This window comes from Equus quagga, chromosome 16 (assembly GCF_021613505.1).
Source record: "Equus quagga isolate Etosha38 chromosome 16, UCLA_HA_Equagga_1.0, whole genome shotgun sequence".
In the NCBI taxonomy this organism is placed as follows: Eukaryota; Metazoa; Chordata; class Mammalia; order Perissodactyla; family Equidae; genus Equus; species Equus quagga.
This window is the reverse complement of record NC_060282.1, coordinates 77,202,422-77,216,772: the sequence shown is the minus strand read 5'-3', so window position 1 is coordinate 77,216,772 and position 14,351 is coordinate 77,202,422. Positions and strand designations below refer to the sequence as shown.

Below are 14,351 nucleotides of genomic sequence, written 5' to 3'. Positions count from 1 at the left end.
GGGCCTGCCTGGTGGTGCAGTGGTTAAGTTTGCACGCTCCCCTTCAGTGGCCTGGGGTTCGCTGGGTCAGATCCTGGGATGGACCTGTGTACCGCTTGTCGAGCCATACTGTGGCAGGTGTCCCACATAGAAAGTCGAGGAAGATGGGCACAGCTGTTAGCTCAGGGCCAATCTTCCTCAAAAAAAAAAGGCCTATTCCTCTGTTTGCTCTCAATTCTGTCATGTTACTTTACATTGTAATTACTGTGTGTATCATGTTATAGTTACTGTGTTTTTTTGGTGTGTCCCCTTTTTTTCTTTTTGTATTTATGAAAGGTTACATTTTTTCTAGTGAGTTTCTTTGGTATTAAAACTTTTTGTAATGCCCTTAATACTTTCTTTTCTTACTTAACTATTTGCTATATTTATCAGTTCTGAATTTTTGGGCCTCCACCTGTCACCTATATAACAGTCAATGATTTTACTCTCCTTTTCCCTTTTTCTCTCCCTTTTCATTCTATTTGCCAAGTTGCATTCTTTCTACTTCGTCAGAACATATCATTATTACATAGTCTTCAACCCATGATCCCACCCTTTGGTCTTAGTTTTTCGTTTGACTTTACAAAATGTTCACAGTCATTTTCTAAAGTTTTCCCATCTAATAGTCCAGCCTGATTTGTAGGTGAGTTGACTTGAGATTCAGAGAGGTGAGGTGGCTGTCTGAGATCACACAGGTAGATGGTGGAGAGACTAACACCATGACTTCCAGACCGTTTCTCTTTCTCCATTATTAGACTTTTGTTTTAGGAGTCATACGCTCAATGTATAGTTTGGCCATTGTACAAACTATAAACCTAGGCTGTAAATCTCTGATCTGCATAGTAAAGAATAAGTAGAAGAGCTGCTGTCAAGTAGCTATGGAACCTCCCAGAATGATGTCCTAAAGGGAAGAACAGGATGATTAAAAAGGCTGGGAGCTACCATGTCCTGTTTGAAAGCATGGGCTTTAACTTGGGCAATAAAATGATTATGTTGGCCATAAAAGAGCTGCCAGTGCTTTACAGCTTTAACCTTTTATATTTCCATTGACTGAAATAAAAAGTAAACAGCAATCTTTTATTTCAGGAGTTTTTCATAAGTCTAACCAAGGAGAAGTACTGGTTTATTGATTTTGTCCTATGATCTTTTGCATTCATCTGAGTCTGCAGTATTTCAGTGTGAATTCAGGAGGGTTACGTATACAAAACAAAATGGAACTAAAGAGCGTAATTTAAATGAGTGCCTCAAACAAGTGGAAACAGGCTTACAGCTTCCTAATTAGGAAGCGACACCTGTGAGGCACAGTAAATCATTATGGGGTCATTTAATTTGGGGGGATTCATTTAGATGAAATGCACTGCGTCTGTTTACTTACATGTTTCCTGGCATCGTGATTTGGGGAATAATTTCATCATAAACATAAACTCTTTATTGAGGCCCTTTTCTATGCTAGGCCCTCTGCTGGATGCTTTACATCTGTTGTTTATAATCATTACAGCAGTGGTCCAAGGTAAATTGGTATCCCCATTCTGATGACAAGAGAGCTAAAACCTGACAAAGAAACTTTTCAGAATTACTGTTTTTAAGCTGCTGAGCAGGGGAGCAAACTCCAGTCTTGGTGATACCAAAGATTGTCCCTTTTACTCTATCCCATACTTGCTCTGTTGGAGAATTAGACTAAGATAGGGTTCAGAACACATATGAAAATGTAAACCACAGCCTCAATTATTTGGTAATTGAGTGCTCTCTTTGGTAGCATTTGCCCGTAAAAGAATATGCTCTTCGTGACTACAGGAACTCTTGCCCGAGAGCCCGTGATGTTATTAGAAGTAGACAGAAGTCTTGCCAGTAGCTTTCACTATTGTGCTTCCAGCCCAGGCTTCTATCTCTGAATAGAATACCAAGGGATTATTTGTGAAAGATCTTGGTATTTGCTTTCTGTGATGTGAGATATGAATTATCACATATCCCATGTGAAAAGGGAGAAAATAATACAATTTATAAACTAAAAAAGCTACTAAAGTTAATTTGGTTTTGTGTATTTGGAAAGTGGTCAGACGTTGTAGAGATTTGTCGTAGTTGCTAGTTCTTTCTTAAACTTGATACGCACTAAGAAGATAGGCAGTAAAATGTGTTTGAAATCAGAGGCAACATGTAATTCTAATCCTTTTTTTAAAAAAAATTGCTTTGACATGTAGGATGTACCCAGGTGCAATATTTTTTCGTTTTTATTTTTTAGGTAGAAAACAAATACCACATTACCTTACCCTGGTATATCCCAAGGAAGAGATGCTATGAGAAGGCAAACATGAAATCTCTTCCCAGGCAGGGCTAGGTCTGAGCAGAGCCGGGCTTGCTGCTGTCCCTGTAGTCATGTGTACCGATGCTCACTCGATGGGAATGACCATTACCATATTTCCCCTCCTAGAGACTACTTGTATTGTAGGACTGTGGTCCCTAGACAAATATGAATATACGTGTGCCATTATGGTAGAATTATAGCATTTCCTTCAGTTTTTTCCCCCTGAAAATATCATTGTTTTAATATTTATCTTGTTAAATGATTGCTTTGTGAGGATTAATTTTGTCACTTGTATAGTGCACTATGATAATTAGATTTTATGTATTTTTAAAATTAGATATGGCTTTTTTTTTACATTTATCCTCCAGATTGGTTCAAGTTATCTCAATCAACACTTAAACTGAAGTTAAGGAGGAATACCTTCTTTGAAAGAATTATTTTTTCCAATCTTATTTTTCAATGTCATTTGTTAGGATCCGAGGCGTTGGAACAGCAGCTGTTAACATGTGCCTTGTGGCAGCTGGGGTTGCGGATGCATATTATGAAATGGGGATTCACTGCTGGGATATGGCAGGAGCTGGCATCATTGTTACTGAAGCTGGTGGAGTACTCATGGATGTAACAGGTGAAATTAGGGGACAGTAAAGCATTTTTCTCTTGGTTGGACTTTCCTCCATATATGGCTTTTTTTTTAGCGTTTGATGTATGTTATACTTCAACTCTTAGAGGCAAAATAAGCCATGTAATTTTCTGCAGAATCAAAATAACAAACATTGGGCGATAGAGGGAAGGATAAGATGCTAATCATAGTGTGGGATTAATAATGATACATGGCTCAGCCTTTGCAAATATGAGTAGCAGGAGCTCTTGAGAGGCCACAGAAAAAGTCTAGAAGGTCCCTGGATCCGAGGATTGTACTGAGAGCCCTTGGATGGTGACCCTGGTGGTGGCTGACAGTGGACTTCCTGCACCATCACTTTCTGCTTAAATACTAGCTTTGAACTCATGGGGAAATTTTTAAAAGTGAAGGTGAGCCTGGGTTAAAAGAATTCACCAGTGATCTGGGAAAAAACAGCAAAGAAATAAAGAAATGGGAAGGAGAGTGGTATGAAAATGCATTGGAGTCGTTTTTCTTCTCCATTGATTCCCAAACATTAAAAAAGCAATAAGAATAATAAAAAGAAATAAAAAGAAGAAATAGAAGAGAAAAGACGTTTTTCAGATTGGTAAGATTGAAGCCCCCCTTCCCTCCAAAACTGGTATTTACTAAAAAAAAATGCTTAGGAACTCATGTTTGTATTGCCAAAGATTAAACATTATGGTTATGTGACAGCATAGATTTCTTTAAGGATAACTGAAAGTATTAAAATGTTGTGATTGACCATAGTACCTATTAGTATACTAGTTGTCTAGAAATTATTTTTGTACAGGATATAACCTATTCCCATATTTGATTTGATTTTAGGTGGACCATTTGATTTGATGTCACGAAGAATAATTGCTGCAAGTAGTAAAACTTTAGCAGAAAGGATAGCCAAAGAAATTCAGATATTACCTTTTCAAAGAGACGATGAAGATTAATTATGACAGCCTCATATGATCAAGCACGGTTGCGTCTCCCCAGATTTGCTGACGCACTGATGGTGTTAGAAAATTTAGGACACCTGTTTCAGATATATAATATAATGGGCTTAAATTGTTGTCAATGTCCAGACTAAAAAATTGCAACTTGTTTCATATTTTGCTAAGACAGTATGAAAGAGTAGATGAAATGTTTGTTTTATTGTTTTAAAAGATTTTGCATGTAAGAAAATCCTTCAGGAAAAATACACAGGCAGTTGATGAGATAGTTACCATATCAACTGAGATAGCTAGCAACGTAGAGTTTCTAGGTACATCTGAGCTTCTGAAATTTTGACTTGCTATTTATACACATAACATTCTTAATTTAGAAAGTTAACTTTTTGGAACAAATTTTCTCTTGAGTTCCAAGAGCCATGTTGAATTAAGCTTGTAAGAGTAGAACGAGTGTTTCCCAGACCGAGGTTTCTTTCTCTGCAGAGAACCTTGCTGTACTCGTCAGTGCGCGTGTGGCACTTGGCACAGTCCCTGTCCCACGAAGGCAGTCCAGAAACAAGCACTGAAAGAGTGACTGGTTCACAGGTCGCAGCTCCTAGTTAGAACAGATAAATAAGTCGTGAGCGCACTGTTCTCTGTTTTTACTTCAGGTTTTGAAGTAAAAATCATCTCATCCTTTTCATATTTCACATTACCATTCCTTTTAACATTTCATATTGCTGTGCCATTTCAGTTACTGTAATGCCAGATATCATTCCTAATGGTGGACATTTCTGCAGTTGATATACTTTTCAAAACACTGCATTACAGTCTTTGGATTCCTTTAAAGTCCCTCTGTAAAAGTGAGGAAACTGGTTCCAAAAAGCATCCTTATCAGGTGTCTGACATAATTAGAAGCAGTATAACCTTTTACTGAATTCAATATTTATTATTTCACAGATGTGCAGGCTGATGTGGTTGTCACAGGAAACCCACAACCTGCACATATACTGTACTGTTAATATTGAACTGTTTGTTCTTCCCAGACTCCTCATTTAACTGTGTTGCCACTGGATTCTATTCAGCCTTTAAATATTCCTTAATAGTCTTTGGCTTATCGAACTCAAAAAGAAAATTGTCCTGGTTCATAGATATTTTTAAAAGATTAATTTATTGCTTAGCCTTGTTGCCTGCCAGTGAACAGACTGTTAGGTGTTGTCCTAGGCTCATGTGAGCCTTGTATCTGATAAAATGAAGTGCATCTATCAAGACCTCAGGGTCTGGGGTTATTTTATTGTTGTGCACATCCAATACATTGAATATATGTGATGCTAAGATTCGAGGAGTATAATTACTGTATTTGCACTGTTGGTCATGTGCTGTAAAAGCATCTCATACTGTTTTAAGACAGGTTGTTTTTGCAATTAAATTTATTTTAATTAAGATTATCATGAATAAAATTTTAAATAAAGTATAATTGATATTTCTGTAATTAAGGTTTATAGTTTAAACTGCTTTTAGGGATTTTGTGTTGAGGTATAAATATTTGACACTTGCACTTGTAATTGAATATATGTTCTTGTTTTTTGCCTAGAGTTTTCCCAACTTTTCTAAAAACTTAAAATAATTTTTCAGTAGATAGCTTTTTTCATCTTTTTTATTCTAAATGCAATTAGATATATTGTAGCGAAAACTTCTTTAGCCATTGAAAAAGGATGATTGACAAGTGAAGTATCCAGCAACAATTTGAAATTAATCTTTTTTCGAGTGACAGGATGTCTCAGACTTAATGTGTATAATATGTGTTATTGGCAGGGTATATATAATCTTTGTGTGTATACACACACACACTCATACATGCATAAAATATACACACTTGAACACCCTTCCCCCTTTTTTAAACAAAAATGAGCTCATTCTATCATGTACTTATCTGTGAAGCATTCTTTGGCTTCCATTTGAATCACCGGTGTCCCTGGGTGTGGTTCACAGTGTCAGGGTCAGTAGTTTGCCTGTCATATGTATCATTTTGACTCAGTTGTCCTTTGTCTCAAGATCTCGTCTAGAGCCTAAGATACTATATTTAAAGAAAAGAATAATCATTTCAGACCGTTTGTATTTGCTTCAAGTTCGTGGACCCCTGTTTTTTACCCTACCCTGTTTTATAAATATAAATACTTTTTATTGTTATGTAATTAATACATGTACGTAGTTAAAAATTTCGAGTAATATACAAAGCTCAGAATGGAAAGCAGCATTTTCCTATGCCATTCCACCCCACCCGAGTCCATCTCCGCAAACTGTTCTAGGAGTTTCTGCTGGTATTTCTCTCCATCTTTTAAAAAATAGATATATTCTGCTACAGCTTCATTTATTGGCTTTATTCATTATCTATTAACTTGTTTATTACGGAAGATGAGAGTTTTGTACTCTCACCTCACCCTGTGAGTTACCTTTACCTCCTCCTTTCTGTCCTCCTAGTATAGTAATGTTTCTTTGCTGTTAAATTTTATACTCAGTCGTTTTTTTGTCTTGGATTTTTTGGTGAGGAAGATTGACCCTGAGGTCACATCCATTGCCAGTCTTCCTCTTTTTGCTGAGGAGGATCGTCGCTGAGCTGTCTGTGCCAGTCTTCCTGTGTTTTGTGTGTGTGACACCATCACAGCATGGCTTGACGAGCAGTGTGTGGGTCCGCAGCTGGGGTCTGAAACCATGAACCCCGGGCCGCCAAAGTGGAGCACGCCAACTTAACCACTATGCCAGCCCGGTGTCTGTTTAATGTATGACTTTTATTCACTGGTTAGCTAACTAGTAGTGTGTTATGATTACATTTTTTTTTCCTGTGCAACTTTTTGTTTTTCCTAAAATTAACACATTTTCCACAGGATTGTAAAACCTCTTTATTTTCCATTTGTTCAACCACAGTCGGGTTTTATGTTCTATTTTTGTTGCCTCCTGAAGATACATCTTTGGGGCCCTATCCTTTTCTTCCAGGCTGGCTGGTTACTGGCTGGGTGTGCTGTATCGCCGTCCTTCCGGGGCTTCCATCTGCTTCTCTTGGTCCCATCGTTTGTGTCCTGGAGCTTTTGTGGCTTATTCTCTCATTTTGGTGAGCCCCGCTTCTAGGGGCGTTCCGTGAAAAGGTCCTTGGGAGGTGACATTTTGCGATCTCCCATGTCAGAAAGCATCTGTTGCCTCCTGTTTCACTGATGGTTTGGCTGAGTTTCCCATTCTAGGTTCAAAGCAACTTTCCCCTCAGAATTCTTACAGCATCTCTTAGTTTTCAGTGTTGCTGAGGAGAAGTCACCCCAATTGTCAGTCCATTGACAATTCTTTTCTCTGCAAGAGGTTGGGGTTTTCTCTTTATTTCTGGAGTTTTCTAATTTCCCTCTGATAATCTTTGATGTGTCTTTTTTTTCATTCATTGTGGTAATTATTCATGTCCTTCATCTTGGAATGTTCTCCAGTCCTTCAGTGTTTTGTTTCCTTCATAATTTCCTCCCATTTCCTCCCTTCCTCCTCCTTTCTCTCTTTCTGGAATATCTGTTATTCAAATGTTGGACCTCAGACATTTATCCTCCTATTTTCTCTGTGTTACGTCTTTTTGCTTTGGGGATTCTGAGGGATTTCCTTAACTATCTTCCAACCCTTCTGTTAATCTTTTTTTGCTGTCATTTTTAATTTCCAAAAGATTTTATGTATTCTCTGGTCCTTTTGTTTTTAAGGACCCTGTTCTTGGTTCATTGATTCAGTATGTTATCTTTCTCGGGGTATTCTTTTTAATATTTTTTAATGTTATTCTATCCCTTTATTCGACCCTCTGCATTGTCCCTTTCTTTCAGGTTCTTCAGTTTTCAGTTTTTTTGATTTGGTCTCTCTTTCATTTTCAGGGATTCTCAATTATCTGATAATCCTTTGTTAGGAAAATATAACATTAAAATTTGTGGGATGCAGGTTAAGCGTTACTTATAGGCAAATCTATAGTCTTAAGTGCAAGGCAAGGAAAGAGTGTAAGGATTGACTGGGAGAAATAATACGAATTCAGTCTATGTGATTGTCCACTTAGAAAATGCAAAAGGATCCACAGACAAACCAGTGCTGTTAGTGTCTTTAGTGATGTCACTGGAGGTGACGTCGATGTACAAAACTCAACTGTATTTGTGTGAGCTAGCAACACATGAGATAGTGTTTAATGAAGATACCATTTACAGTATAAAAAAAGCCATTAGATGCCTAGGAATTAGTTTAATGAAAGATGTGCAAGAGCTCTACCCAGAAAGACTGCAAAACATTCCTGAAATTTTTTAAAGATCTCTATAGGAGTAATATACCATGTTTATGATTTAAAACAATGTTGTTCAACTGTCAATTCTTGTCAAATTGATACAGATCCAAGCAGTCCCGATCAAGGTGCCAATGTTTTGGGTGAGGAGTAAGGTGGGGGGTTAGCAACTTTTATGGGAACGTAGAGAGCCAAAAATAGCAAAGAACATCTTAAAGCAAAAGAGCAAAGTTAGAGAAGACTGCACCACCAGATAGCAAGCCTTGTTACAGAGCTCCCGCAATTGAAAGAGTGATGCTAGCACAAGGACGGACAAAGAGACCCATGGAATACTGTCCAGAAATAGACTCGAGCACATAGAAATGTGCTGTTCATGACAAAGGTGTCACTGCAATGCAATAAAGAAAGGGTGGTCTTTTCAATAAATGTGGAATCAATTGGATATCCATCCACGTTATAGGGGAGAAAGAAGGAATCTTGATCCATCACACCATGCACAAACATTAATTCCAGATGGATGTTTAGGTTTCTAAATATGAAAGGTAAAACAAAGCTTCTAGAAGACAGCATGGGAGAATCTTCCTGATTTTGCTGGACAAAGACTTAGTAAATAAGACACGCAAAAAAGCACTATCTGTAAAGGAAGATTGATTAATTGGACTGCATTAATATTAGGAACTTCTATCATCAAAATACACCAGTAGGAGAGTCAGAGGACAATCCACAGAGTTTGTAATACATGCATATGACAAAGTATACCCTGAGTACATAAATAACTTCTACATATCAGTAAAAAAAGATAATCCGGTTACAAAAGGACAACTTGAACACAAGCTCCACAAAAGAATATATCCAAACTAAAAGTGCTCAATATCGTGTTATCCAAGGAATGCAAATTAAACAATGTTTAGCTTATTAGACATGTTTAATTTATTAGTAACTTATTAGTTTATTAACCCTAGATACACAAAAAATGGCTAAAACAAAACAAAAATCCAGCAACAACAAAAGAAACCAAATGAACTCCGGATGATGCCAAGTGCTGTAAGTCTGTGAAGCACCTGGCCGCATTTATCACTTAATGCTCCTGCTCTTTTGGCAGTTGCCAGTGATGTCCTAATTTACACGGGCCAAATGTCGTCTGCCTTTAACTTGATCTCTGCACTTCTTTCCCCTCACCTGTTCTCTGTTTGTAAAATCACACTTTTAAATTTCTCCTCTTGGTCCACTTCTTAGTCTCCTTTGCCAACTTTTCTTTCTCTGGTAATGCCACTGTCCTACAGGTGCCATCCTTAGTCCTCTCTTCTGTCCAGTCGCTCAGGAAACTCCTGCCTGCCCGTGGCTTCATCTATCACATCCATTCTCCTGACTCCCAAATCTTCACGTAGGCCCATGTTTCCTGTCTGAGTTCTGCTACAACCGTAAACCATGCGGGCGGAAGGAGTATGATCTGACAAGGCTCCGAGGAGTGCAGGGAAGAGCAAGTGTTTGGCTGAAGTCTACAATGGGTATGTTAGGTGGGACCATCGTGTGGAAAACTTGGTCAAGACAAATTGGAGATGGGGTCTGGGGGGAAGGGAACTTCAAATGTAACAGGTCCTGATTTGAGAGGGGGTGGAGAGGGATGCATACAGGAGAGTGGCAAAAAAGTTTCTGGGCAAAAAATTCGTTTGGTTAGAGACATGTCGAGCTGATAAAAACAGAGGGCTTCCCAGAAGTAACCGATTTCTCTCAAGTAGCCAACTCACCCAGCCACTCACTCCCCGACCCCCACAAACCTCAGAGGGGTTGTAGTAGAATTCGATGTGTTAAAATTGAAACGTTGCTTTGAGTCATCCGTTTGTCACCTGGTGAGCCTGATTTGAAAATTATCGTCCCAGCCTTTTTATTTCCACAGATTAACACTAGGTGGCAAACTACACATAGGGAATTATCTTATGTTAAGCATTTTGACTTCTGAAACATTTTCTTTTCCCTCCATTAGCCAATATTTGTTTAATAATTATTGAGTATTATTAATATTAAGTATTAATATTTAATAAGTATTAAGACATGGGTATTTTTTCATAAATTGAATTAGTCTATATTGTGGGTCAACTCTTTCTCCCTTCAGCAGAGCCGTAGATACCTAGTATATATTATGGCCTGGATTTTAGTCATCCGCCAGTTTTAGGTTTAAAAAGAGGTTCTTTAATTATAAACATAAATAAAATGAAATGTTTTTCTTTTGTTATCATACTTGAGAACCCCTCTACCAGTAAATTTCAACGTCCCTGTCAGTTGACCCACTAATGGAAAATGATTACAAATGTCCTGCTTGCCCTCCTTAGGGAGCTCGTCCATCCATCTCCAGCACTTGGACAGTATTATCTGCCCACTTTTCCTGTTCCTTAGAAACAGCATTGGCCTGGATGATGGAGATACAGAGGTGGGTGGGATATGTGAGGAGCAACATAAGAGAAGTATGTTAATGTGGTCATTGATTCAGGACCTAACAAGCGGCAAAGGATCTTCACATTCCTGACCTCCAAGTGGCAGCAATGGGTCCAGCCCCCTCTAAGGTGACATACCCAGGGCAGCCAGGACAGGGTACTCTCGAGCTGCTTGGGCTTTTCCAGGAAGCACTGGGGTTCTCCATTCTAAATTTCCTTCACTACTTTAGGGTTTCAAGTGTTAAACAATTATTTGACCTTGCACATGATGAAAGATGACTGGAGAGATTTAGAGGCTCAAGGAATCTTTCTAAATGCCAATACATGATCACCAGCCTAATGGCTCCCCAGTTGTCTTGGGATACAGTCTAAATTCCTTACTGTGGATTAGAAGACCATTGAAGAGCTTGCCCCCTCTCCGTCTTTCTCAACCGTATCACCCTCAGTTTCACGTACACCATGTAGAGGTCAGATTGAATTTCTCTCAGCTTCAGCAACATACCTTCTTCTGTCTCATGAATGTTCACAAGATGGGAAGTTTTTTGTTAACATTCTCTCTCACCTCCCATTTGGAACCCCATCTCAATCCATGCTTAACCCACCTTCACTTGTTTAACTTCTACATACATTTTAGGTTTTAGCTTCCATGTGACTTCCTCCAAGAAGCCTTCCTTGACCACCCAAGTATGGTTTTGTTTCCTCTCTGGAGTGTTCTACATTTCCTCGTTCAGACTACTTACCACACCATGTTATAATCACCTCTTTTCTTGCCTGTAAAGATGAGACTGCAAACACCGTGGAGGCAGGCTTGCTTATTCTTGTATTCTCACTCTCTGGCTCAGGGCTTGGCAAATATCAAGTCCTCTACAGACGTTTATTGAATAAGTGAGTGAGGCCTCAATATCTCATAGCATCCCTTTTATGCCATTTTGTACCAAGGTTTGAGAGCAGTAACTTTATGCACACCTGCAGATAATAAATTGTCTAAAACCAGCACAAATTGTCCCTTTCCTGGAAAACCGAAAGACCATCTTATCTAGTTCTCGATTGATTTAGAAAACAAAATATCCATGAAGCTCCAAAGTCTTGTGGATTCACTGTAGATTCAAGGTGACAAGATGTGAGATGTGAAAAATCTAATGAAGTTTGTCTCTTTTACTACAAAATTGAAATGAACGAAACTTTACACGATCAGGCAGAGTTCGTGTGTATTGTGACCTTTACGACATTGAGAACTTTGGACGATTTGGGTCCACGAGAACAGGTGTAGGTCTTCCCAAAGAGCAGTTCCATAAGGATGAGCTCTTAATTTTTCTTAATTTTTGGCTCCGTGTAAAGATAACGGGCTTGAGTAGATAGAAAATCCTTTTTAGTTCCTATCTTGGGTCGAGCTGAACTAGCAAAATCAAATTCCTGGATAACATTATTATGTTTTTTGTCCTCTCTTTACCAAATCCCAACATAATTACTTTCACATAACTATGTGAAAGCCTATTTTAAAGTTATAAGCAACGGCCCATGAACCTCTGAGACTCATCTTGAATGTCTGTAAGAATGTTTTGTATTTCACAAGATTCTCTTTGTCATTCTCTAGAATAAATTCCTCTATGATCTTAATATCAAAAGTAATTGTTCTTGTCTTGAGAATTTGGTTGGTTTTTATCTGAGAGATCAATGGGAATGTGTTAAAATTACAAATCCTAGGATCTCAGCCCAGATCTACAGAATTTGAAATTCTCTCAGTGAGGCCTGAGTGATTCTACTTTTTATAAGCTCTTCAGATGACTCAGATGCAAATAAAAGATTGGGAATCCCTCTGATAGACGAGAATTATATAAGTGACTAGATTTCTCTTCAAATTCAGCCACTGGATAGATTAGAGTCAGATTTATGGTTCACCGGTAGCACGTTGTATAAGATCATCATGTTATGACTTTTAATTCTTTTCCTGTCTCCCCACGTTTTCATCTTTGGTTTATTTTTATTTCTTTTTTCACCCCACTTCTAATTTAAATTCTTGTCATATGACATATCCACATAAGCCATCTTAAATCTTTTTGGAACATCACAAGAAACAAACAGCTAGATAGCCAGACAAATACATAAATAATTATTGCACTCAGCTTCTGTAGAGAAAAAGTATTCTTGGCAATTGGTGCAGAGTAAGCACTTTTGGCTGACCTAAAGAACGCCCTGTGTGTGTGGGTGTGTGAGTGTGTGTGGGCGTGCATGCTGGAGGAAAGGGGAGGGGAGGTCATGCATGCGGATTAGGAAACTATTGTACTTCTGTTTATCAGTGAAAGATTTTTTAATTTTTCTGTCAAAAAACAATTGTATTTCATTGTTGCTCTTCATTAAATTCACGGTTTATGTACCGGCCAGAAAACTCACGTCTGAAACAGTGACATGGATGTTTTGATGGCACTGCCCTTTCCCCTCCGTTGTGCCCTTTCTTACTTGGCCCCAAACCTTTCCACCTTAATCCTTGTCTTGTCTTTGGTTCCTTGCAAGCTAATCCCCATGAAGGCATTAATTTATAGGAGCTTTACAGAGTGATTCTCAGAATTACTGGGAGTGAAGAAGGCCCCTAGATTGTCTTGATACGTTTCAGTAAGAGGAAATGTAATCTCTGCTCTTCTATCAGTAGTACAACCACCATGCTTTTCAAAATCACTATAAATGGCGTTAAGCCTGGGAATTATACCACATGGGTAACTGTATGCTTTATGTATCTGAATGACGGGTCAGGTGTCTGTGGCTGGGAGAACCAGATTTTCTTCTCTTGTTTTACTCTCTTCAGTCATTCCCAGGAGGAAGCTCCGGTGAGACCACAGTTTGAGACATGTCAGCTAAATGACCTCAGGGAGTCATTGCGGGCATGCAGCCTGACACCAGCTCTCTGTCCTAGAAACCAGGCTTGAGGCTCTTGGGCTTCACTGCAGTTGCTGGATTTTCACTTTTTGGATATCTACTTGTCACCTGGCTCCATCTGTTCTAAAATATAAGTGACAGCTCAGCTTCAACATAGCAAGATCAACTTTATAATAATTGGGTAAGAATTGGGTCATTTTGGTTCAGCTGAAAACCCTAGCATCTGATAAATCTCTTGGGGAGGGGGGAATTTCTCCTTCTACTCCTCTTGAGTTCTAATGGCTGGACGAATAATAAAATTGGCACAGGACCACATTAATATGAGAAAAACCAATTTAATACATATATATTGGAGATCGTAAAAAATGATACTCTCCAAGATGGGCAAAGCAGGGCTGCTTTTATTTAAATCTTTTACACAAATAAACAATAAACTTGTGAGGAATTGACAGGACAAAGAAACTTGGGTTTGGTGCTGGCCTGGTGGCGCAGCAGTGAAGTTCGCATGTTCCGCTTCTCAGAGGCCCAGGGTTTGCCAGTTTGGATCCCAGGTGCAGACATGGGACTGGTTGGCAAGCCATGCTGTGGTAGGCGTCCCACATATAAAGTGGAGGAAGATGGGCATGGATGTTAGCTCAGGGCCAGTCTTCCTCAGCTAAAAAAGGATTGGTAGCAGTTAGCTAAGGGCTAATCTTCCTCAAAAAAAAAAAATAAGAAACTTGGATTTGGGGTATGTAATTAATGAGGAATTTGAGCAGAGTTTAGGCTTAACGTAGTAAGTTAGTAAAAGCAACAAGGTTTATTTATATAGGCTTCTTGGCCCTGAATTTCCTGGCTCTGGTGATAAGGATGTGTCTATCTCCTGGTGTGGGGAGGGTACCTTTCACAT

At 38.7% G+C, this 14,351-nt stretch overlaps 1 protein-coding gene across 5 annotated transcripts in view; it reads left to right on the top strand.

Annotated features, from left to right (window-relative positions):
• Positions 1–6,345, top strand: part of IMPA1 (inositol monophosphatase 1) — a 30,524-nt gene extending 24,179 nt beyond the window's left edge. For 4 of the 5 annotated variants that reach the window (XM_046641886.1, XM_046641887.1, XM_046641884.1 and 1 more), the window contains 2 exons: positions 2,794–2,945; positions 3,786–6,340. In XM_046641886.1, the coding sequence (XP_046497842.1) occupies positions 2,794–2,945; positions 3,786–3,901 (268 nt within the window). In that variant the 3' untranslated portion in view covers positions 3,902–6,340. Of the gene's footprint in view, positions 1–2,793; positions 2,946–3,785 lie in introns of all 5 variants that reach the window. The other variant, XM_046641883.1, reaches the window with a different exon arrangement.
• Positions 6,346–14,351: the final 8,006 nt, after the last annotated feature.